This window comes from Corapipo altera, unplaced genomic scaffold (genome assembly GCF_003945725.1).
Source record: "Corapipo altera isolate COAL_440 unplaced genomic scaffold, ASM394572v1 2b, whole genome shotgun sequence".
NCBI classification, from domain to species: Eukaryota; Metazoa; Chordata; class Aves; order Passeriformes; family Pipridae; genus Corapipo; species Corapipo altera.
The window spans coordinates 34,220,188-34,245,698 of record NW_020884874.1 but is presented as its reverse complement, the minus strand read 5'-3'; the positions used below and the strand labels follow the sequence as shown (position 1 = coordinate 34,245,698).

The 25,511-nt window shown below is 38.9% G+C and overlaps 1 protein-coding gene across 7 annotated transcripts in view; it reads left to right on the top strand.

Annotated features, from left to right (window-relative positions):
* Positions 1 to 25,511, top strand: part of RPS6KA2 (ribosomal protein S6 kinase A2) — a 292,913-nt gene that overhangs the window by 114,122 nt on the left and 153,280 nt on the right. Inside the window, exon 3 of one of the 7 annotated variants that reach the window (XM_027631584.1) lies at positions 15,349 to 15,422. The exons of 5 other annotated variants lie outside the window; for them this stretch is intronic. In XM_027631584.1, the coding sequence (XP_027487385.1) occupies positions 15,408 to 15,422 (15 nt within the window). In that variant the 5' untranslated portion in view covers positions 15,349 to 15,407. Of the gene's footprint in view, positions 1 to 8,234; positions 8,761 to 15,348; positions 15,423 to 25,511 lie in introns of those variants that run through there. One more of the 7 variants, XM_027631565.1, reaches the window with a different exon arrangement.

The following is a 25,511-nucleotide window of genomic DNA, read 5'->3' as shown; positions in this document are numbered from 1 at the left end:
TTTATGATAGAAATAATTGTACATTTTAATCTCCAACTATTGACAAAAACTGCCAATTTAGCATTGAACATACTGGGAAAGAGATTCTTGTTTCATATGTGTTTGTGTTGTACATAATCAGTGTTGCTTATTTGTCTATATATCTCATGTGGAATTTTAGGGTTATTTCAGGATTTGAAAAGATATACAAAATTCACAGAAAGAAGTCAAAGGCTTTAATTGTCTTACTGTGATGAGTTGCCTTTTTTTTGTCCATTAGGTTGTCATTAGGTTAATCAAACATTTGGATGTTGAATAATCTGCCTCTGCTCTTTATAACTAACTTCACACACTTGTTAGGTGAGTAGGAAGACATATAGAAGAGGTTGAAATTTCTTTCAGATATTTGTTGGAGCCATCAGCCAGGAAGACTCACCTCCAGTGTGGGCAGGCTCAGTGATGCAGAAAGAGCCTCATGCACTTCCTGCTGCCTGGTGACGTAGGTGAGAGAAGTTACACTACACTTAAGAGAAAGTGACACTTTATGTATGTGAAATTTAATAAGGGAAAGGTCATCTAACATACTGATTATATCCAAATCATAATGCAGTCTGGTAACAACAATCAGTCCTAAATCAGAGACATTTTTGTGGCTTGACTTTCTTGCCTTTACCTAAGATGCTTTTACTGAACTGTAGTACCTGTCTCTGGACCCACATAGTCCTTGTGGTAAGCAGAGCCCTGATCATCCCTGTGTCTTTGGATGTCTATTGAATGGAGACCACTTTGCTCTGATCCCAAGTGAGCTGCCTACACATATCCTTCTACAGTTGAGCGCTGCTGTGGCATTCACAGAATCACAGAATGTGCTGAGTTGGAAGGGACCACAAGGATCATCGAGTCCAACTCCTGCCCCTGCACAAGGCCATCTCCAAGAGTCACACCACATGCCTGAGTGCAGGGCAGGGCATGTGGATGTTTTCAAAGTAGCTCTAAAAACTCAAGTTTTATTGCTTCATGTCACAAACTTTAGAGTAAATGCCAACATAGTAGTTTGGCTGGTACTATTCCCAAATCCTTCTCTGTTTCTGGTGTTGCTAAATACTAATACCATTTTTTTTAACTTTACTATATAAAGTGGATGGAAGATGAGTTTAATACTGATTTTAATTTGTTAGCAGTAAAATGGGACACTGGGCTATATTGTTGTGGGTGAATTAAGAAATCATTATGTGATTGTATGTATCAAATGGAATATAACTAATTTTTGAAGGTCAAAATGATTTTGCATGGGGTTTCTTTTCAGTTTCACACTTCCTGTATAGCTGTATTAGAGACAGAATTTAGACCTTTTTTTTCTCTGCCTTTTTCTTCATCTTCTATTTCAAAAATAGGCAGGGAGAGTTGTGCCTGTAATCTGGAATTAAGTACTGTTACTACAGTAATTTAAAGCAGTCCTCCAAAATTTGTCTGAAAAGCCATACAAGTCCAACAAGAAGGAAACTAATGCTAAAGATTTTAAGTGTGACTACTGTTTTTTTCATTTATGAAGCTCACTTTTGTCCTGTCTAACATGGGGTAGGTGTTCATACAACCTGAAGCCCTGTTTTCAGTGTTAGGTGTGTAATATATTTTGAAAATATTCCATATGTCATTTGTCCTGCTAGATGTAATGTCTACAAGGTAAATTTACATATCCCATTGGTTTATTCTTTGACATTACTCACAGTTAATCTGTTTCTGTAAACAAATCTAGCAAATATGTGCCAGTCTTAAACTAAAATTTTGACTATGAACAGGTAATATTGTTTATTATGTTTACTCTGAAAGTGCTCTTATGCAGTGACAGAATGTTTCAGCCCTATTTTATGGAAGGATATTTGAAGCAGTTTTCTCTCTGCTCTGCAGTGCAGGTGCAAACCTTTAGGGTCCTGAGTTTACACACCCACTTGTCAAAATCAGGAACCTCTCCAGAGTGCACTCTATCTCCTTTCTGGCTGAAAAATACCTGCATTTTTTTCACTGGGGACAGGAGATGCCAGTTGGAAAGAATAAGAGAAAAATGATAAAATCCATTCCCCCATTTCTGATAGTAGATCCAGGATGTTGCTGGATTTTGTACATGCCCTGGAGCTAGACGTAGCCAGAGAGTTTAAGGTTCTTCAAGGTCATACAAAATAGCGTCAGATATAGAAGAAGGATATTCATTCAGGTCAACTACGTATGATGCTTTTTGTCTATCAAGTTAACTTTTGTACCTCATATGTGTAGTCATATTTGATAATGGAAGGGAAAAATTCTACCTAACATTGGTACTTTCCTGAGTAAAAATTTGCAAACCCCATTATACATTTGTCTATTTCTCAAGGTTTCAATGGCAAACAGTGGTCTGGCTTTTTTCCTTACTTAAGTGTCAGTTTGCTCTGTCAATGATTATCAGAAGTAGAAACAGGGGCTTCGGTAAATGTTCCTTGCACTATTTCTCCTGTTAGGCTTGTGATATCTTTCAGAGCTTATCAAGGTAAATTTACCTATTAGCAGATTTCTAACAAATGCCACTTTTTTTAGTAGTGTTCATGGCTAGTCTGAAGAAACACTAAACATATGCTGTGCATAATGAAATTCTTCAATCCAATTTTCTATTGTAGAATGTTCACTCAAAGTAGATATTCATAAATATTCATATGATAAGACTGTTTATACTTCAGTTACTAAGTAGCATCCTTCCTTCCAGAAAACTTCCAGTCTTTTATAAAAGAACAGTATAATTTTCTGCTTATTATCCGAAGGAAAGAAAGCAGAATTTTATCTTCAGCAATCTCCTTCATCCATGTTGGAGTAGAAGTTTATGTAATATAAAGGAGATTAGGTTTTTGGGTTCTTTGTCTTATACTTCTATCTAAGCCACCAAAATCTAACAAGACCAGTATATAGTATCATCCAGGAAAGTGAAATGCTCGGTGACATCCCTAAAAAGCAAAAAAGGAAATTGAAGCTGACAGTCTTCCATACAGATTGCTACACAATGTAATCTCCATTCTAGAAGTAGGCTACAGCCAGCTGACGTGTGTGTGGTCAGTGATGTTGCACATTCCTGTATCTGTAAGAACCAATGTACATATGGGAGCAGTCAATGCAGCAATTGTAACACTTGCTGATCTGATGTTCAAGCACTAACACAAGATGCTTTTGTGAGAGTTAAAACATGTTTCATCTGCTGAAAACTCAAGCAAAAATTATTCTCTTGTCCTGGAGCTATTATTTCTGCAACAGTCCAGTTCTCCCTGCAGAAATAAGAGCAAGCCATTGTCTTCATAGTGAGGCTCATTTGATATATGTGAAAGAAACACTTATCATCATGTGACTAGTGAGTGCTTAGGAGGAATTGAGGAAGTAGATTTTTAGGCAACTGTGCAAAGGAGACCTCAATGTCATGAAGCTCTGTCAGGGAAGGTTTAGGTTATATGTTAGGCAAAAGTTTTTCGCCCAGAGGGTGGCTGGGCACTGGAACAGGCTCCCCAGGGAAGTGGTCACAGCACCAAGCCTGACAGAGTTCAAGAAGCATTTGGACAATACTCTCAGACACATGGTGTGACTCTTGGGTTGTCCTGTGCTGGGCCAGGAGCTGGACTCGAGGATCCTTGCAGGCCCTTCTAACTCATGATATTCTATGACTCTTCTGCACCAGCATGGCACAGAGATGGTTCATCCTCCTAGTGCCATCTGTATACATTTTTTTTATCTTACTGCTGAAGTAGTCTACTGGAAAGTCTTCAGTACTTTTCTCTCTACCTAAGCCACTTGCATCCCTGCAAAATACTGATTTCAAATCTACCGAGAATTTATTTTGCTTCCCATTTTTAAGAATATTTGAAGCTGTTGAATGGAATCCACTTATTGGAATATCACCATATTGAGCAAAATGGGTCTTTTCAAAGCAAGTAATTCTCTCCTGTAGTTGCTGCACTATATTTATACTAGTTGCTTTTCATATAATTGCCAGTGTGTTGGATAGTGCTTGTTGCTTGATAGCGACAACGGCATTACATATATGTGGGTAAAAGAGGTACTCTGCTTTTACTCAGACTCCTGAGGTCTTGAGATTACAAGTGCAAGATTAAACTGGCATTGTAGGGCTGTTATGTTGCTCTTGGGAATAGAGAAGACTGTGTCCAAGGAGCCTGTGTCCTGGCAGTTTATTGGACCCAGTTAGACAAGTTGTACGACTTTGCTTTCTTCTTCCTTCTGAGCAGTGATTGTAATTTGCAAAATGGCTGAAAGGGCCTGCACCTCCACTGGAAGCTTCTCATAGTTCATGTACAGAAAAGGCTGAAAATTACTGAAGCTTGTGATACACAGCCAGGAGGTCAGAGAAGGGAGAAAAAGCACTTTCTTTGCTGCCTACTCCCTTACATCCTGATCTAACCAACATTGCTGATCACTTGTCATTGCTGGTGAGAATGTCTCAGATAGCAAGTCACAGTGCTGGCAGGGCAGTATACCTTTTTTTGAGAGAGAGAAAACTCTAGTGCAGTAAGTAAGTGGCATGCAAAACAGGATAAGGTACTTAATGTATGGCAGCGGAAAGGCTGATAATCACATTGGTACACCGGTCTAATGAGATCAAAGCCCAAGCATTTCTTTGGGTAAAGCTCATCATATATTATTTAAAGAAGCATCAATCAGAAAAATAACCACCTCGCTCACTGAGGAAACAAAAGCCATATGGCAATTTGTCCAGCATTCAAGATGAGAAAACAGCAATCACTAAAAGTCATATACCATCTAATCACCTGGGGGGAAGTGTTGTTCCTTATTCTGCTGACTGGTGTCTCTTGGAAACATCTGCTCTTGCTCCTGATTTTCCTTAATGAGAGCATAAATGGCACTGTGTAATTCACCTTTTCTGTAGCATTGTCTCTTGAGCCTCTATTATGGGAGCCTCATTTTTTCTCTGCATATCATGTTCTGTCGATGGTGTCTCTGTTTCTGATGCTTTCTTATTTCTCTCTGGATCTTTTTCTGGCTTTCTGATGAATTTATTGAGGAAAGATAGGTAATACTGATTGAAGGCCCAATTTGGATATAGGGCCTGATGTGCTGTGTAATGCAGTAATACAAAATTTCTCTCAGTAATTATAATATCCAATTTGTGGTAGATGTCTTGGATTTGCGTGTTCTGTCATTTAGAAATTGATGACTCATCTGGCATTGGCTACTGTCAGCCTTCTTGCTTGGGTTCTGTGCAGGCTGTTTCACTGGCCCATGTTAATTTTCTAATTTTCTGAGTCCTTCAGTCTGTTACTGCTCTTGGTATGGTCCATCTGGACACATGAAGAAAGGACCTTTGGCTTTCATTAGATATTAATTGGGAATTCTCCATTTATCTTTTAAAAATTTCAACCCAGACTATGTAATATCTACTTTCAAGGGGGGGGGGGTTAAGCCTTTTTCTAGTTGAAGTAAACTTTATTTTGCTATTAAGCTCACTGGGAGGAGGGGAGGCCATGGTATTGTATTTATTTTTTTGTGTGTGTCACAGCAATTACGATTCTAATTTTAACAAGTATCTTTCAGAAAACAGATCAGTAATACTGGTGTAATACTGTGCCATATGTACACTCCACCATTTTTATTGTTTATTCTTATCTTAAACAGAGACATTTAGTGATTTTCTTTTTTTATCAAGTTTCTCAGCAGTTAAAGTTGCTCAGGGGGGAGCTGAGAAATAATTTACAAACATGAATTTCTAAGTGCAATTAATTTTTAACGTCGTAGGTTAATCTGACAGTTGTATGTTTATAAATATAATGATGTATGTTCCAATTTAATCTAATTTATTTTTTTGGCTTGCTCCTTTTTATTAGAATCATTCTGAGAAGTGGATATTGCCTGACTATGTGAAAGTTTGATTTAATGTTTTTGAAGTCTCTTATTTGTTTTTCTGAAGCAAAGTTAAATTCAATGTCTTGAAGCATGCAATCTGAATGGAACTGTAGTAGAATTTGCTCTTCATATATTTATCCCTATCCATATGCTAGTATTACATGCATATGTATTTTGCCTTATTTCTGTATTTGTGCTCTTTTTTTATGTACATTTTTGCATTTCAGTTGCTTTTGCTTTTTGCACTTGGAAGATAATCTGCAATATCTGCTGCCCAGTAGGTGAGGAGCAATGTCCTGGCACTGGTGGTTGGTTGTCCTTCTGTATTTAATCCCTAATCACCTATCTGAAAGAGGAGTAAGAAAGCAAGATCATACCTATTCCCATGCCTGAGGCTTGGCAGGGGTGTGAGAGAGTTACTTCCTAGCCTAGGCATGCTCTCCATATTAGAGAATAACTTTTAGCATCCAAGACTAGTTTTTGCTCTGACATTTATAATTAATCATCAATATATTGTAGCTCATTTTTAAAAATTATGTTTTTGGTAAAGAACAAAATTCTGAATATAATAAGTGTACCTGATAGTTAGGTATTAAGTCACAGCCTGTGTAATTTTCTTGGAAGTTTATTACAGCACAGGTACATTTAATGGTGACTGCACATCTTTGTATGTGATATCACTGTGTATGTAATGGGTTAGGAAGGTTGTGATATATCTACTGGTGTAAATGATAACAGGCACTCACATACTGCTTATTATTACACACAGCACTATGCATTCAAAACTGGGATATTACCACTCCTCTGCATTAATAAAGATGTCAGTGTCCAGGGATATACCTGTGATGGGAAGGTCTCAGGGACCTACCCTGAACTTGTCTGATGGCTTCTTAAAACTCTAGTGGCTTACACAGATAGGAATGTGTAAGACTGCCAAAAGCCTTTACCAGCACAAAGCCTAGTCCAGCCCATGTCAGGACACCTCTTTGCCAAGCAAAGGGCAGAACAGAAGAAGTAGCAGCAGCAGCTGTGTGGTGTGGCAGAACAGGTGAGAGGAGGTCAGGTAATCAGGTGAGTGCCTGAGGCCTTTTGTGCCACTGCAGATTTTACTGCAGCAAGGTTGTGAGGAGACACAAAACTTGACTAGAGAGGCTGCATCAGCAAATAATTTTATCAAATAATTATTGTTTTGCTTCTGGAAAGGGTTTTGGTGTACCTATAGATACCTGAGTTTTTTCTTGAGACAGTTGCCTCTGCTCCAGGATTTTTAGCTGTGAAACCACACAACTGTAATGGCAAAGGGCTTCCAAAATCACAGAATATACAGAGTTTTAATGAAAACATAAATGCCAATTTATTTATTTATTTATTGATACTTTTCTGAGTACATATAGACTATGGTGAGCTTTTTACAGAAGAGTGAGACAGAGAACCTGTGAACAAAGCAGGTAGTGACAGGCATTACCAACCAAGGTAGTTTATAGCAAAGACCAAACATGCAATTAAAGCAAAATGCATCTCTCTTTTAGAGCAGATGGACTGTCGAGGTATTGTCATTTAACCTCCAAGTGTCTTCTCATGCTGTACTGGTGTCAGTTCTCCTTGGGCTTATTTATCTGAGTCATTAATAAGTCATCAGAGTAATTCCCTTTCCATATGAGGTTATGGAAGAAAGGCATGTCTGGGTGCTCCGCAGTGGTCAGAAAGGAAAGACTGCCATGGGCAAGGAGTCTGAGCTGTGCGCAGCAGGCAGAGAAAGCTCTTTGGTCTCTGGATCACAGTGAGATTCATTAGTTTTTGAAGACAAGCTGAAAAATGTGATTTCATTGAGGGGACGTGGGGTTGCAGCTGTAAGTCTGCATGCTTGCCAGTATAGTTAGCAGCTCAAAATTACAGCCTGTAAATAACTGTACATATTTAAACTCCTAGAAGGGCTGTAGCTCCCTGCTGTAGTACAATAAGAATAGTAATATTTACCATTTAGATTGTGCTTCTATTTTCAGCGCTATGCCAGTGTTAGGTATTTCAATGTAAAGCAGGTGGGTAATTGTGAACAGGATGTTAAGCTTTTCAATTTTGGGGGGTTGGGGTGGGGGCAGGGGGCGCAATGTTATTTTGCATACTCCCCATCATAAAAGTAGGTTCAGACTCTTCCACTCTGGCAGCGGGGGCACGACGACTTTCAGCTTTCTTCCAGGATCGACACTCACGAGGGAGTTGATTTCTTCTCGGATCTGACCACCACAGCCCTCAGTAATTATAGCAGCGTCTGAATTCTGAGCTAAAAACAGAAGTGCAGCATGTGCCTATTCCCCATGTGATTCAGAAAGCAGGAAATTGAAAGAGCCTGACTGAGAGGAGAGGGAGTGCAAAAGCAATAGACATATCTAGTATTTGTCTCAAACCTGCTACGCCTGGGACGCAGGAGCTGTCATCTGCCGGCGCTGATTCTGCGTGCAACCAGAGCAGAGCCTGATTGGGTGTAGTAGGACCTAAGGCAAGGCGGAGAGGCAGAGGGGAGAGAGTTGGGCTCGCCGTACCGAAATGTAAACAGAGGGAAGCGAGAAGGGAGTATAACGCTTTTATGCTCCGAACAGCAAGCATCTGGCTCTGGGCTCCCATGGCTTCGGCAGCGTACCTCTTGCAGGTCTCTCTGTGCCTGGCTTGATGAGCAGAAACAGACGCTTCGGAGGATCTCCTGCCTGTGGATATAAATAGGGGGCAATCGGGATGCGCTAGCTTTCGCCGCCGGCGCCGCGGCTCCTTCGTGCTCCGCGCCGCAGCTGGGACAGGGCAATGGACATGAATATGAAGAAGTTCACAGTGCGTCGGTTCTTCTCAGTCTATCTCCGCAAGAAGTCTCGGTCAAAGAGCTCGAGCTTAAGTAGATTTGAGGTAAAATTCACCTTAACTTTGTTAAATATAGCAAATACTATTAGATGCGAGTAATGGGTATAAGAATGCCTGCGTTTACTGATGTGATAAGTAGGTAAAGGTACTCTTTCCCTGGAGGTGGTGATATTCGCACCTGATGTTCTTTGTTTCAGTGTAATTCAGTGCTTCTTCTCGCTAGTATTCAATACATTGAACGATACATTTAGTGTGTTGCCAAGGATCCTTTTATCAGCCTTGCAGGGGAGGGGGCAGCTGATTCAGGACATCATGAAGTTGTAGGAAATAATTACAGATCCACTTAAATTAGCACAAATGACACCATACTTTGAAATAGTCTCTTATTTTAACCTTCCCCTGCACATATGCCATTCTTAGTGCTAGATTTCCAAATAATTAATTCATTTGCTAGTGCCTTATGTATATATGTGGTATGTTACATAGGAATTTTCTTGCTTGTTTGTAGGTTTTCCTGTTTGCACATATTTTTTGCATTTATCTTCTCTCCTGTACATCTCTTGCAGCACTGTATAATTTATTTTGTTGTAGGAGAAATTGTTCTTCGGGAGGTGTGGGGGGGACACAATGTCAAACCTATAACGATTTAGCTGTATGGGGAGATGAAGGCAATTCAAGTCAGAGGTATTAGCAAATTGAAATGTGTGAACGGGTTAGAACCGGGGTTTCTGCCTCTCTTCCTCAAACCATTGTTCTTCAGCCCTATATTTGGAGCTGTGAATAGTCGGCAGGATGTGAGATCAATTGAATAGATGTCAGTTATATTTATGTTGTTCACTTTATCATTGCAGATGATCTGCAACCTCTGCATTAAAATAGAGGTAGATGGGGCCTGATTCTCTTCTGTCTCACATTTATTTTGTGCTGGTGTACTTCAGTTGACCTCTGAGGAGTTACTCTGATTTGCACTGGTATTCCCCGGAGTAGGATTAGTTTTGGGCTGTGTGAATACATTTTAAAATGTTATTGCCTTAGTGTCCTATTTAAAGCACCAGGTAATTGTTCGAACGTAAAGTTCTTCATATGTCATTGCTTAAACAGGACATGCAGAAAAGCAGAGTCTTTAGCCTGTGTGTTGTTTTGGTTTTTTTTCCTTTCTTTCTTACCCCTTTACAATCAACTTTCTCGAAAAATGATCGTGTAAGGTACCTACTTTTATTTACATCATCAAATAGCCATGCTATGCATTTAAAATAAACTAATAGCTCCCTCCTTGCACCAGCCCTGTTCCTGTTGGAAAGTTTAAGCTAGAATGAATGTTCTTTGTAACACACTCTAAATTCTCTAAACTCATGCTCCACCAGAGACAACAGAAAGTAAACCTGGAGTTACATGAAGGAGTCCTGAGCCAAATGAGTGTCTTCACAGGCTGTCAGCGTCAGGATGGGATGTTAGGAGGGAAGGTGATTTGGAGAGAGCAGAGCCCCACCAAATCTCATAACTATTCATTTGAAAGTGCCATAGTTTGGGAGAAGCAGATTCTACCACATTAATTATTTAACTTAGTGGATAATCTAGCATGGATGACCAGTACAACTCAGCATTTGTATCAGGCTAGACCTTGTTTCATTAAAAGAAAAAAGGGGAAAGAAAAAGTCTTTACAGTCTCTTTGATCATCAGTATTATTTTGCTGGACGTTTTCAATAATTATGAAATAGTTTTTCCTTCTCTGAGTTTTACTGCTGTGATTTTTTTCTGTGATTTTAAATGATTTGTTTCAAGAAGCAGCCTGATACATTTCCTGTCACACATGTAGCTTCAGAGCATTTTGTCCACTTTCCTCCTCTCTCCCTTGGCTTGCCAGTAATGACCAACTTGATGCAAAGTGACTCAGTATTCTAATGCAATTGGGAATAAGGGTTGTTCCAACGAGGAAGAAAAAATGATTCATAAAATCTGTTCTGCTATTTAAGTGTGAAAATCATCAGAGATGTTCCTGCTTTAGAGGGGGGAAAACTATACATGAACATCAAGCCCCCTCTGTGGTTTCCATCCCTGAGTACTTCTGCATATAAACTTGTAATTGCAGGCTAACAAGTGCTTGTCAGACAAACAGAAAGTGTAAGGAAGTCTGTTGGTAACTGGATTTTTAGAAGTCAGAATATTCTTCATCCTAGTAGGTAGATATTTGTAAAGATGCAGTAAAAAGATACAGTTTATTACATCATGGAATGAGTAAAAGTAAAAGAAAGGGAAGAAATTTGGAGAAAACACACGTGGCGTTGCTTTGCTTCGTGTGCATTACCTAATGTACCTGGCAGAAATTGTGCTGCCAAATGCCATTTGAAATTTGGAGGGGAACTATTTTTCCTGAGTTGTGTAGGATTTTTGTTCTGGTGTTCTTTTGACCAGGTGGGAAAGAGGGTTGAAGGGTTTAAGATGGATACTCCTAGTATCTTTAAAATGCCACTATTAGAATAGATTAAAAAATAATATTAGTTATTAATATGAAGATTAATTACTTTTTCTCCTGTGGTATTCTACACTTTAAATTGACTTGCAATGAGCTTCATAGCTCATGGAGCATGGGATACAGAGGCAGATAATGACTTAGAAAATCACAGCTTGTAGCTTGTAACTTGACCTTTATTGTTTCACATGCCAATATCATTGCTATACCTGAAACATTAAGGTCATTGCCTTATGTAGATAGCTGTCTTTCACGTTTTGTCCTGCTAAAAGAGGCAGGGCACACTCTGGTAAATCAAATATTACAGGTGTTTCATTTCATCTTGCCTAAAACGTGCACCCTTTTTACTGTTCTGGGAAAACCTGGCTGAAATTTGAACTTATTTGGCTACAGTTTTGGGTTTTCAATTTATATTATTTTTCAGTATGGCCTGCATTGTCCTTCATTTATAAGGTATCTAGTGATGTAATTTTATTAAATGTGCAGAGCCAAGATTTGCCATTCTGCATGCCCAGAGTTCTGATTGAAGTCAGCTGAAAATCCAGCAAAGTCAATGGGAACTGCATGTGTGCATCTGAGAAAGGGCTTTGTTTATGGTTCTTGCTGAGTGTTGATGAACGTGAATGTGAAACCATCAGGAGAAAGTACGCACAGTGTGAATCTGCTAAAGACTTTGAGACCCAGTGGAATGTATCTTATGGCAGTGAGCAATATCCCTTGATTTATAAATCAAAACTTAAATATACCATTTGAACAAGCTAGGAAATACCTAAGCATGTAAAGAATTTGATTATATTTATTCCAGTGACACAGGAGTGGGAGTTTTTTGGTTTTGTTGGGGATTTTTTGTTTTGGTTTGTTTTTTTGGAAGTTACCAATTGAAACATTGTCTTTTATTCTTTTGGGAGATGTTTCTGTTTTTTGCATTCCTGATGTATTTTTAATTCATTACTCTTATTCTTTAATTTCTTTCTTTTAATTCTTGTTTAGTCTTACTGGTAATGATGAATTCAGATTATGTTTGATCTATATATGGGGTATAGAGCCTAGGAGAGTTTCTGCAAATCAATGCAAAATAATCTGGAGCCTGATGTGTCTCAGCATAGTCAGTTGTGAGAGGCAGGACCTCCTGTGGATGATTCAAGTGTGGTTCCTCCTCTGGTTCCACCACTCTCACAAAGAAAATGGAAGTAAGCCTATGCAGACTGGTGAGGAGTAGTGCAGAAGGATTGGCACTGACTTTATAATACTTTACTGTGAATCTTAGGCTCTGATTCTGATTTCCTACAAGCTAAAGTTACAGCCTTAGGAATGTTGCCTGCAAATGCTGAGCTAGGCTGCTCCTTTTGCACAGTGGACTGGGGTAACACTTCGCTTGCAAAGGCTTGTGAATTCTTCTGCACTTGTATAAAGAACAATTCTGTTCTTTATCAGTAGTATATCATTTATTCTGTCTTCTCTTTTATATTTTTGTAGTTTATCACTTGGTAGAGGAATAGAGTCTTTCTGTAAAACGTTAGCCAGAAAAAGGCAAGTTAAAGAAAGGAGATGGGGATTAACAGCCCAAGAATGGCTCTGCAAGGTCAAATCCTTTAGTTATTATTTTTTTTCCCTGTGGTAATGATCATCTTTGTGATGTGTGTTCTTGTTACAGCAGGCTACCGACACTATTGTAGTGTCTCACTTCCCCCAGCTGCAGGCAAGACTTTTATGAGGAAATGCTGCGATTCTTGTACGGCTTGCTGGGGGGAAGGGAGGCAAGGCAGGGAGAGCAAGCAAGAGCAGGAGGAGTGTGTAGTCCATCAGATAGGTCACTTGAGGAGCCAGGAAATCCATTTTTCAGGCTCATTTTGACAACTTGCTGTGTCATTACAGATGGTTCAGACCTTTGTGCTTTGCATTTCCCATTTGCAAAATGAAAATTGTGATGGATACTCAAGTCCTTTGATACTGTTCTACCTATTTACATTGGCTTTGGTGGTAAGAGAGTGTATTCATATGTGTACAGATTCATAATAAAGAAAGTGCTCCCCAATTCCCCAACTACTTATGACTTTATCCCAAATAAAGTCTCTTGCGCTTCAGGGTTGCTATGTGCTCCTTTCCACAAGATCAAATTAACTGCTGAGCTACAGAAAGGGAAACTTAAGCAGGTAGATGTAGGGATAACTTGTCCACAGGAAAATCATAGAAAATTGGGACTGGGAGGCATTTCAAAAATTTTAATCTGGACTCCCTCTTCTTCCTCCTTAGGCAACGTCAGCTATATCTAAACTGTTCCACCAAAGATGGTTTTTTTACCTATTATTCAAAGCCTCCAGTCATGAATGCCCATAACCTCCATAGGTGGTATATTTTGCAACATTATCCTTAGCATTTGAGAGTTTTTCTAATGTCTAACACAAGTTTTTCCTACAGCAGTTTAAGCCTGCGTCTTCTTGTCCTCCCCACTGTAACTGTGAAAAAGAGATTGTTTCCTTTTCTTTGCAGCAGGATTTGTATGCATTTGAAAGGTTTTCCGGTCCCTTTCCTCAGTCTTTCTGTAGGATAGGAAAAATGTCTTACCTCCTTTCTGAAAATCAGGGACTTCCAGGAACAAGACCTTGAGCTAGTCACAGCAACATTGTTAGGTAGAATCTCTTCTTTTTTTTGGATGCTAATCGTCCCTTTTAAAAATCACTTATATTTCAAAGTCCCTACCCTGTCAAAGACCAGTCCAAATTGTCATTTTATGCTCCATTTCCACCATCTAAATGTCTGCATGATGCCCTGATCTGATGGTATTTGGCATCCAGACCAGAGCTGACAGACTTGATCCATGGGCTCTGATGTCAAATCAATTCGGACATACATCACATAATTAAACACACGCTCTGGTCACATAACCAGGGTACATGGATGTTTGGGCATAGAGCAGGGGCCTGGGATCATAATATAACAGAAGAGGTCTTCATTTGGTTGTGGGATGGGTCATGTCTTATCAGGTGATAGGACAAGCACATGCATACCTTGTGTGATGCAGTGATATGATAAACAGATGTTTGATCCTGATCACGAGCCTCTCCACTCTGTGAGCCAGGTTCCCTGTGCCTGGAGCATTTGTGTGGGGGTGTACAGAAAAAGAAGAGCTGAACCTGGTGGACTGGTTGGAACCTGTGGGCAGCTGCGTCCCCACCTAACAGTTATTTGGAGTAATGTAGTTTTATACAAGAGGCAAATGTATAATTTTATTCTAGGTTTTAGCTCCTAACATTATATCTTGTCTGACCCTGTGGCATAAAAAGTCTTTTCTCAGAGGGCTTAGCTCTTCTGCACCTATTTTTGTTATCAATAGCATTTGATTCATGCACTTTTCTACTAGTCTCAGGAGAGGACTCCTTTTGTGTGTGCTTTCTGCATTTGTGTCCTCACGGGTAGCTGGAAATATTTCTAAAGTAAGATAGAAATCAGAAGAAAAACTCTCCTTATGTTGATTTGCCAGTTACCTAAAAACCAAATACTTTTCATCTAAATATTTGCTAGTCCTTTCCTTTGTTCACTTAACAAGACTTACTGTCCCAGTTCAGCAAGGATTCAGTAAAAGTGTTTGCTGTTAAAGACTCAAAGAACTACAGAGTGGTTAGTTCTACACACAGGACACACTCTCTGTGTATGCCATCAGCCCTTACAGAGTACAGTTTTGCTTCCTGGAGAACAAAGTCACAGGAAATGGAAAAGAATGATTGGATCACTACCTCTGCCTTGAAAATAGCTCTCTGACTGAGGATGCGTAATGAAGCAAGTGATACATGTATTCAAGGTCCTTGCATGACAGCTACAATTCACACACAGGGAAATACCTTCCAGGCACATAGTTTGGGATGCATGTTCTCTTACTGGATGCATGGATGATAGTGGAGTGGCCACAGCATGGCTTTGGAAGACTTTGAATGGAGCAGTAATCCTTTAGCTGTGCAGTCTCTCTCACTACTTTGAGCTGTACTGTATTTGAAATGTATCATTGTTGCAGCAGAGCTGCATTTACTGTGGGGCACGGGAGAAATAGAGCTCTCTTCTAGCTGAGAGCCAGGAGTTCAAGGATACTGAAAGTGCGAAACATACAAAGTACAGAAGACAAAACTGTGATGTTCCTAATGAAAAAACCCTTTTCCTTGTATTGTAGGGATATTATTAAGCATTGTGTAGCAGTGCACAGGCAAGAAGAGAAGATGTAACTTACCAATGTGCTTTCAGATGGTAAGTGATAATAATAATTGGAAAAATGCCAGTTAACTTATTAAACCTTAACACATGAACTCATAAACTCCAGGTGTAATTAAAGGGTGTCATGCTTCTTCCTGCAGGGCCAAATCTGAACCTGTGTATGACTGGCAGAAGGCTGTAAATAGTTCTCCTTTGAGTAGTTGTTACGAATAAACTGAAGGTTTTGCAAGAAGGGGAACTGAGTGTGTGGTTTTTTTCTATAAAATTACCTTCCTCTGTTGTTAAATAACGAAAGCTACCCAGTCCTGCTTGCTCTCAGAAGTACCACCCTCAAGACAATTTTGTGGTACCCTCTTGTGATGTCTAACAGGAAGATATCAGCTCAGTGCTGCAACATAAGGCTTCTTTAGAGATATTTGAATGCTGAGTTTTGTCAATTCATGCTACACATTATGAATAAAAAGTAGTGGTGAGCTGAGTTTGATGGTAGGCAGGAAAAGAAATTTTTTTTCTTGCTTTCTGTAAACATGTGGAATATGGTTTATCCATGTGTATATACATTCAGAGTCTGCGATTTTATGTTGTGCCTTTTTTCTAAGTTCTGTAGAACTCAACAAGGAGAAAACTAGTATGATTAGACTTTTTTAGAGTTTGTACAAAAATTTAGCTTAAAAACCAATTTAATACAGGATGCTTTTTCTACTACAAATAGGGAAATAATATTTAAACATAATAAAAAATTACTTCTATTCAAGAGGAATATTAGAGGTTGGCCTTAAAAACTGCAAAGAAAGCTTAACTCAGTACTGAATTTGTGAGTGTTATCTATCAATATTTACAAGATTGAGCCTTTGACATCTCCATATATGTATTAACACAAATATGTATTCCAGTCTCAAAGCTTTACCATGTCCTTAGGGGAGAAGAAATCCAGTAATACCTTCAGCTAGCACTATGGCACAGGATGCTATGTGCCATAAAGAAAGAGTGAATGAATTAGGTGATAGTGAGAATAGTTGAAAAATGCTCAAAAACATTTGGAAAAGTTCAAACCTAAAGGTTTGAAAGATCTGTGTATTGTAGAATGTGTTTTGGGATTGAGCATTTTTTGGGGTGGTGATGCTCTGGAGAAAGAGGTGTGCCCTTGGCATTTGTCCCTACTGTCCCAGAAGTCAGTGTTGCTGAACAGTACTCAAACAGCACCAAGGCTGTCTCCCCAGTATTCCCCAAACACACCAGTAGTCTGGGGGTGGGCAGGATCTTGGGAGGAGACATAGCCAGGACAGCTGACCCAAAATGACGAAATGAATATTTCATACCATATGACATCTGCTCAGATATAAAAGTTAAAAGAAAGGAGGAGGTGGGGGAGTGTATGTTGTTATGCTGGTGGTATTCTGGAGCAACCACTGCACATACTGAAGCCTTACTTCACAGGAAGTGGATGGACAATGCCTGCTGATGGAATTAGATATGTCTTTTGTTGTTCTTTGCTTTTGCTTATATTAAACTGCCTTTATCTTGACCCATTAGGATTTCTTCCATCTTTTTCTCCACTGTCCACCTGAGGAGGAGAGTGAGAGAGAGGCTTTGGAGGGCACCTGGCATCACCACATTTGGTTGGGGGGAAAAGTGTTTTTTTTAGTAGAAATTTCTTTTGTTTTTTTTTCTATTGAGTAACAGAGAAAATCCTGCAGCATTTTAACTTTGTTTTCTCCACTTTCACGTTGAGAGCAACTAGTGGACAGGTTCTGTGACTCTGACAGATATTTTTGTCTTTAGCTTCTGCATCAGCAGATCTCCATGCCAGTCTTTCCTGTATGATACAATCTCTTTGACTAGAAAATGCCTGGGACAGCAATTAAACATTGTAATGGCCTTCATTTTAAAGCCATCTCTCCAAATATCTGAAACGCTCCTGGATCTTCTGCTAGTCTGCACAGTGTCTACTTTATTCCTGTATAGTTATGTGTTGCAATTGCTACTAAATTATAATTGGAAAGCAAAGCTTTATATTAGATTATTTCTGTGACAGAGTTCAAGGCCATTTTGTATCACTAGATTTGAATTTTTTGATTACTAAATTTGTGCAGATGTTAAATAGTACAAGAAGTTTTTTAATAACATTTAATTATGTTGTAAAAACTTGAAGTTTTTTCTGGCAAGTAAAATCACTAATTTTTCTTCCAAAAAGAAGCTCCTTAATGTTTCATTAAATCAATACTATCAAGATAGCTAAACCAAGACATTTTCAAAATGTGAATGGTTTTTATGTGTTGGCATTTTGTGGCTGATTTCAAGCACATTACAGTGCCTAAATTTGAAAGAGTGGAGAAGATGATGTATGTGTTCTTGTTTTCCATATTCTCATACCCTTGGGAGTTACCTTGTTTGTATGTGGCAACCAGTGAAATAGGCATAATAGGAGGAAAAGAAAGTGTGGTAGCTAAATCTGAGCTCTTACTTTTGCATTCTGTCGATGCCTCTTCAACTTCTCCTTATAAAGGAGGACCATAGGTTTAGGCTCACTCAAGAACTGGGTGAAAGTGTGTTATGTGAATCCATACAGAAAAAAATGCTGTGTGGTGCAAGGGCAGCAAAGCCCCTGCTGAAGTAGACATCAACTACTCACTCTCAGTCTCAGTCTCTCCAGCACTGTGAAGTTGTCCTCTGCCTGCCAGTCAGAGGTAATAATACTGTCCATGGTGAAGTTTTAGCAATTGTAAGCCAAAAAGCTTGCAAAGCAGGAAGTTGGACCAAACTAAGCTGAGGGGCATTGAGGGGAGACTTTGCCTTCTCCTTGAAAGACTTTTAGTGTACATTATCCTTAGTTTGGTGGCTAACTCAAGCCATTATGTCTTAAGGGTGAGCCCTTTGGGGGCATTTTCTCTGGTCTGAAAAAAAGGCAGTTGCACCATGTTAACTGGATAGTTATACAAGACAAAAACCCCTGCCCCTGTTATCAGAGCTGGAGACAAAACAGTTTCCCATGATCTTTTGTTGAGATTTATTTTTTACCCTGTGATTTCAAGTTCTTATGCATTTGAAGAATCCATACTAAAAGCACACTTCAAGTACTCCTGCTTCTTCTTTTCATATTTTTGTGGAAAAGGTAATTTCGCATCATAATATACCAAGCGGCAAAGTGGATAAGGATGATGGGCTGCAGAATTTACTCTGTCTGCGAAGTGAATGTAGATAATATTTATTCACCTGCTTCCCTCTGTTCCACAAGTACAATTATGGCAGCATCCGGATGTTTTCTTTTCCCTTCCCATTGCTGTTGATGCCATCAATGCTGTAACATCCCTTCTTGCACAGCAAAGAAATTCAGTCTGTATTTACTTTTCTCTGAAAGATCACGTGCTGAAAAAAAAAAAGGCCTAATGGCATCTTTTATCTGCTAATATGAAATGTATTTCTGAAAGTCTTCTCAGCAAAAGGGATTTGGTATTCTAGCAAACAAATTTTTCATTTTTCCCTGACAGGAAAAACGATGTGGGACATTAGAAGGAATATCATTAATGGTTCTGAGGACTGTCACGTCCAAGAGATAGACTACCTCTAGTGATTATCTGCCAAAAGATAAACATTTTATCCCAATTGCCTTTTTGAAAATATTTTCTCCACACATCAGGATAAAGTTTACTCTTGAAAATGAGTATTCTGCTATAAAAGGGTGTAAGTTACCTATAATCATATTATTTGCTTAGTCAAAGATAATTATGGGAATGATGCCAACTACCAGTTTTTCACTTGCTTGGTTTTAAAGTGTTTTCTACCTCTGTAACAGGTTTATAAAAGAAGCCGTAAAATTAATTCATGTAATGTTTGTATTGAAAGAAATGCTGTAACAGGCAGACATTTGATGTTACGGGAGGAGCTGTTTCCTTGGAGCTCTAAGGAAAGTCTTAAGTTTTTGACTTAACAGTTCCATCTTTCTCATAAAACATGTCAAAGGAGCGAAATAAAAATATAATCTTTTCTAATGCAGACAGACAGTCTGGATCATTTCAAAGCTAGAGCTTTTTTAAGAGCTTTATTTATGAAAAATAGATCAGTCCCTTACCTCCACGCTTGACAACTTGTTCTATTGATCAGTTAAGGGTTTTTTCTCTTCCTCAGCTTTTGTGCTCATCTGATCCTCCTTATTGTTAACCCACATGCACAACCATGGCAATTATAACCTATCCCCAGGGAAATGGGGACTTAAAAACCATTTATGCACCACAGCCAAGAAAAAGTTTACCCTTTTACCCTAGCTTTTTAAATCCTTTTGCTGGTGTGAAATTCATGGGACTGAGACAGAAATAAGAACAGAGTTCTCTCCATGGAGTACCACTATGGTCTTCAAATGCTCATTTATCTTTCTGGTGATCAGAGAACTGTTGCTGTCTGGGATTTTGTATCATCTCTTCAGGGAGGCACATCCACTCCCCATTTTCCAGTTATTGAGAGAAGAAATTAAGTTGTTTTGTCCTCCTGGGATATGATTCCTCACTCTTGTCTTCAGGTATTTCTTTCCTCTTGTAAATGAAGGTTGAAGATTTGAATGTGCTGTGCAATGGTGTAGAATCACACAGCTGGACCACGGAAATGCTGAGCTCTGCACACATAGAAACTGTACCCTTGAGACCAGGCTCTTGACTCCTGGTGTCTACTGAAACTCACTTTGCCTTCTCACGTTTCCCTTGTAAGGTAACAGTCTTGCTTTTTCCTTCTCTCTCACCCTATCATTCATCTGATTCAGCTTTTTTGTTTTATGCTTTAGACTCAAACAATAGGAATCATATGGTTTTGCTTTTCTTGTACTGCCTCTGTTTTAGTACTTTCCACCCTCACTTTACTGAGCTAACTGGGAAGTCATCAGTAAAAACAAAACTTTGTTTGAGGAAGTGCTGATTCAGAGAAGATACTCACATCCGAGGCTGGAGAATGGTCAGATACCTCCAGAATAAATCCCAAATGCAGTACTTACTCTCAGAAATATCCCCATTTCATATACTGTAGTCCTTGCCTATTTCTCTTCAAATGGCTCTGCATTCTGGCTTTCTGTAGTTTAAATGTCTCGTGATCCTTTCTCTTTCAGGGAGAGCAGCAGCCAAAACTCCAAGGGAGTCCCCTTGCATCACAGGCTCTGGAGTGTATTGTTGAGGGTTTCATATCTATGACTCAGTTCTGCTTCCAGCTGAGCACGAATGTCTGTCTGGGATTATAGCTTTATATAGTACTGCTTTCACAGCACCTCTACTCTGATTTTAAGGCACGGTTACTATGGCATCTACAGTATCTTAGAAAATAGTGAAATAAAGATATCAGTGTTAACATTTTGTGTTGCATAACAACTTTTGTTCCTGTTTTGTCTGTGTGTTTTCACCCTCTGGGTTTTCTTTTGAACCTTAAGGAAAAAGCCTCAAAGCGAAAATGAGCTGCTGATTTTGGTCCATTGTCATTTCAGATGTGTGAAGTCACACAAAGCCTCATGGCTTTTTATGGTTTCTGCAGAGTCATCATCCATTTTAATTTGCTGAAAGGAGTAAACTTGTGTAGTTGTTCATCTTGAAATTTTCCTGACAAATTGCAAACTAGCCTGCATTAATTTAGTCGTTTATGATAAAAAGATCTTCCTTTGTAGGTACCCTTTGTAGTTAAGGGCTACTTCTTTTGACTATATCATGCTATAAAGCCTAAACCGGTGCAAACCTACACAATTCAAAGCAAATGAAAAGCAAATTAAATTGCTTTTTTTACCTCCCTGGAATTGTAATGAGATCTGAATCAAAAGACAACTTGTATTGCTTTTGTTGTGTACTTAACATGGTACCAGACTGGCATCGTTGTTGTTGATAGAACAGTATTCCTTCCTCATTGCCAAAATTCAAGATATAAGCAGAATGCATTAGCAACCTGCTCTAGGTAAACTTCCTTTGCTTCTGTCTGTCTTCTGGCTTGTGGCCTCGAGTTGCCAGCAAGGACTACGCCAAAAATAATGTTGCAGTTTAATGTTTAAGTGCATCTTAAATTATTACCAACTTTCGGGCTAGCATAAAACCAGTGTCCTCACAACTGAACATCTAAAAGAGAACTGTCTCTTGGCCAGGCCTGAGAACCTAGAAGGCTACATTTGATTGTGTGGGAGATTAAAGTGTAGGATGGCAACAAATCTGAAATCACAATATTCTATATATTTGGCCTCTATAATATATTGAGATTGTTAAATTGTGAATCTCAGTTTTCCTCAGTGTAATTTTAACTCTTGCCTGACTAGATCTTAGACAGTGTCTTGTTCTTTCCTCCTAAACTAAAAAATCTTCAAGGCATATTCATTAAATAAAACAAGCTAAGTGAATCTCAGTTGGTTGCTGAGTTTCTCAACCAGCAGTGGATGGATGAGGTGTTCTGTTGTCCCAGCAGTGGATGGTTCTCTTGTGTGCAAACCAAAATGTCAGGGTCTTACACTGGTTTTCCTTTACTTTTCTGAAATGGTGATGTGTCAATGTGCTGTGTGTCTGTCATGCAGTCATCTGAAGAGGATTATCTGTGTGTGAACACAGGAAATTTACTGAAAAACAGAATTGTTGATTTGGGTTCATTTTTTGCCTAGTTTCCTAAAAAAATGAGGCTTTATACATGCTCCTACACCCCATTCAGGCTCTTTGCTTTGAAAGCATTGGCAAATTCAACAGAGATAGGCAGAAGAATAGTGCTCTTGAAGACAATGTTCCTGTAAGGTTTGTGAAAATAGAAGAGTACACCACTGCTACAAAATTAAGGAAAAGAGGTAGCAAGAGTGGAAGCATACTCCTTAACCACTGAACAAACCAAGGGAGATGGTGGGAGAGAGGGGGACGGCTTGATAAGAAATGGGAATTCATGACCCCACTGTTTTCAGAACGGTTACTATACTTCAATGCCAGGAAGCAAAATAGAATTATTTTTTTTTTTTGGTGAGAAGTGTATTTGGATTGCAGAAACAAGTGGAGTAATCTATTTACCTGTATAAATATTTGGGCTTTGAAATGTTATACTACCCAATTATGATATAATTTATCGTAATAGTGCAGCCTTTTACTAATGTTTTTCCTGTACAATGAAATAAGCTAGCTCTTCTGTTTTAGCAATTCCTCCTTCTAATCTAATAGGTGAGGCAGGAGAAGTGCTATTTTATCATGGTTAGTGAAATGCTTTCTCTATAAGAGGCAGGCAACATAGTATAATGCTGGCTGTTTTTCTCTTTGGAATCCAGTGATCATCTTTGTGTGGAAATATATTAAAGATATTTGTTTGGAGGTACTTATAATACCTTGTACTGAGGGGAAAAGAGAGGCATTTTATTATAATTTAAGGAGAAAGAACTCACAGAACTTAACATCAAATGACTGATTTATCTGTAGAATTATTTTAAAAATCCTATAGGTGTTAGTAGAAAGTGTAGGCTGACAAAGAATTAATCAGAAAAATTATCATAATACAATAAATCACAAGGTTTAAGAATACTTGTTACAGAATTATAATAGAACATCAATGTTTGCTTGAAATATCCTATCTTGCTAGCTGGTACTGGCTTTGATGACATGAATAGTTAATTTCTCTGGATAAAAGTGGATGTTTAGCCTGGTAAGAGAGGCTTGGGACGTGCAATAAGGAGTCCTCAGGCAGAAATATTTGGAGCAAGCAAGTTGGTGTTTACTGATGTTCTCCTTGAAATAACGTATTATAATAATTGCTGCAAAATCCTGTTGCATATGACCACATACTATCAAATTACTTAGTTGCATGCTGAATAGTCAAGTGGGTCAATCTACAAAATTTTGCCATTTTCTTATGATTGCAAGATGTGTAAAGAGCAAAGCAAGATTTCTGCTTGGTGACACTGTGAAACTGCTAAATTTCTTAGCCAAGCCCTGACTAACCTGTGCCCCACGACCTAGAGTTAAAATTGACCTGTTTTGCCCAGCCTCCTTACACTTTGCCTCTGAATTACAAGTGTGACATCAATGCATACAGGAGAGAAGCAGGCTTGTGTGGGCATGTATAACAAATGTTTTATACTAACCAGATTATACACATCTTTTTACCAGACAGTCTGTTCTGTTGTTTGCAATAAAGGGAACATAAGCAAATAATGCCTAGTGGTATTTTACTCTTTATTAGGACAGTTTCTGAACAGGATTCAAATTATACAATTTATAAGGAATATGTTGTAATTACAGCCATATTTTGTGTGCGTATATGGCATTTAATATGAATAATGCATGTAACAGTGTAAATACATAGAGTATGGCAGTTTTTCCATGGAAAATGCTAAGAGGATTAGAGTTTGATCTCATAATACCATAGGCAACCTCTCATTGACTCAGAGTAGAGGTTTGTTTCGTTCTGCTGGTCACCAAATAGATTAGCAGCTCATGATTTTGCTGCTGACATTCCTTTTGAACTGAAATTGTTATGAAGTTAACTTTTTTTTAATTCCTGGAAGTCTCTCCTCCTAACTGATATTGTGCAACTTATTTTAAAAATGTTTTCTGCTTTTCAGAATTGAAACTCCTCTTAAATTGATTTTCAGGGCATGACTGAACAATTTCTGACCTTGTTCCTTCCCTTTTGTTCTCATGGTTGAGCAGTTTTTCTATATCGCCTGTCCCCACAGGTGTAGGCTTTTCCCTTTTGGTCTTCAAGAGGCTCTGTATGATAATTGAAACTGTCTGCACAGTTATAAGGGTAAAACTTCAAAGCAAAATTCAGGTGTTTGTTTTGATTCAGATCATAGATTTCTGTGTTCTCCACTGAAGGGCTCAATTTCTTAATGATAAGTAGCTCTTACTTACAGAGAATACCCGTACTATCAAGCTTTCCTGGTGTTAGTGCATGTGTGTTGTATTTCACAACCAGTCATTTGTTCCTCCATCCTCGGCCCATTTGCAAGCTCCTTATTTTTGTAAGAGACTTGAAGATGGGAAATGCTCTATTTATTTGCTTCACAAATGTCCCTCAGGCCAGACAAACACTCTCTGGACACTGCATTGGTGTTCTTTACTGTCCCACCATAGTGAGCTTGTGTGTACTTATCTGTCTTGATTTCAGCTGTACTGCAGCCAACTTCTTGAGAACCAGCTTTACGCTTACTACCCCTACACTAAAAACACTTTGTTTCTGGACCAGCCAACACTGAACTCCCCAGTAGTCTTTAAGTACACTTTTCCCAGAGCTTTCATCATGTATGCACTTTGGATTCATGTTCAGCGGCTCCTGGTACTTTGAGCAAAGAGGCACAAATATTGTAAGGCTTCCAAACCCAAAGGGTTTTATCTTATAGAGGAAAAAAATGCAGTGTCAAAATAAAGTTTGCATGTATTTCCTTACCTTTGTTTCTTCCCCTACTTAGGTATTCTTTGTTTTTGATCCGGGTGCTCTAAGGGGGTTTATGGCTTTATATTCAGATCTCTGTATCCAATTAATCTTAAAAAAAAATTTTCTATCCTACCCAATCCTGCATGGCTTCTCATCCCAGATACTCCTCTGAAAGGATTTGTGCTGTAACTGTATTGTTTCTCTTCCTGAGGAGTCACATTCAACAATACCCCTCTCTGGAGGAGTGTATAAACAGGAAAACAACTAATTATAGATCACAGACAGAGAAGAAATAGAATGCAACAGTATGCAAAAGAGAAGGATTGCTTGGACAGATGGTCAGCCTAGAGGAAATGTGGAGGGAGACAGAAAGAGGCTTGAGAATGAACAACAGAGATGGGAAAAAAAATTACCTGCGGCATAAACTGCTTATGGGAGAAAGGAGGCAGACAGAACATCCTTCTGTTCCCTAGAACAGTCTGTAATGAACTGGGTTAGCATGATCAGAGAACAGAGGCCAAAGTAGACTCAAAACCTTGTTTACTTTTTGGTTATCTGCTGCCTTTATCAGAAGCTGGTCAGCAGAACAGTACTGGGCCCTGCAGCCAACTCCTCCTAGGCAGCCAGCTTTGGTAGAGCAGAAGGCAGGAGTGGTCAGCTTTCATATTAAACAGAACATAAACATTATTTAGTGGAATGGCAAACCGTGAGAAATTTGGGGAGCTGCTGTTTCAAACATCTTCCTGCCTTGGTCTCTTATGTTTGTTTGTT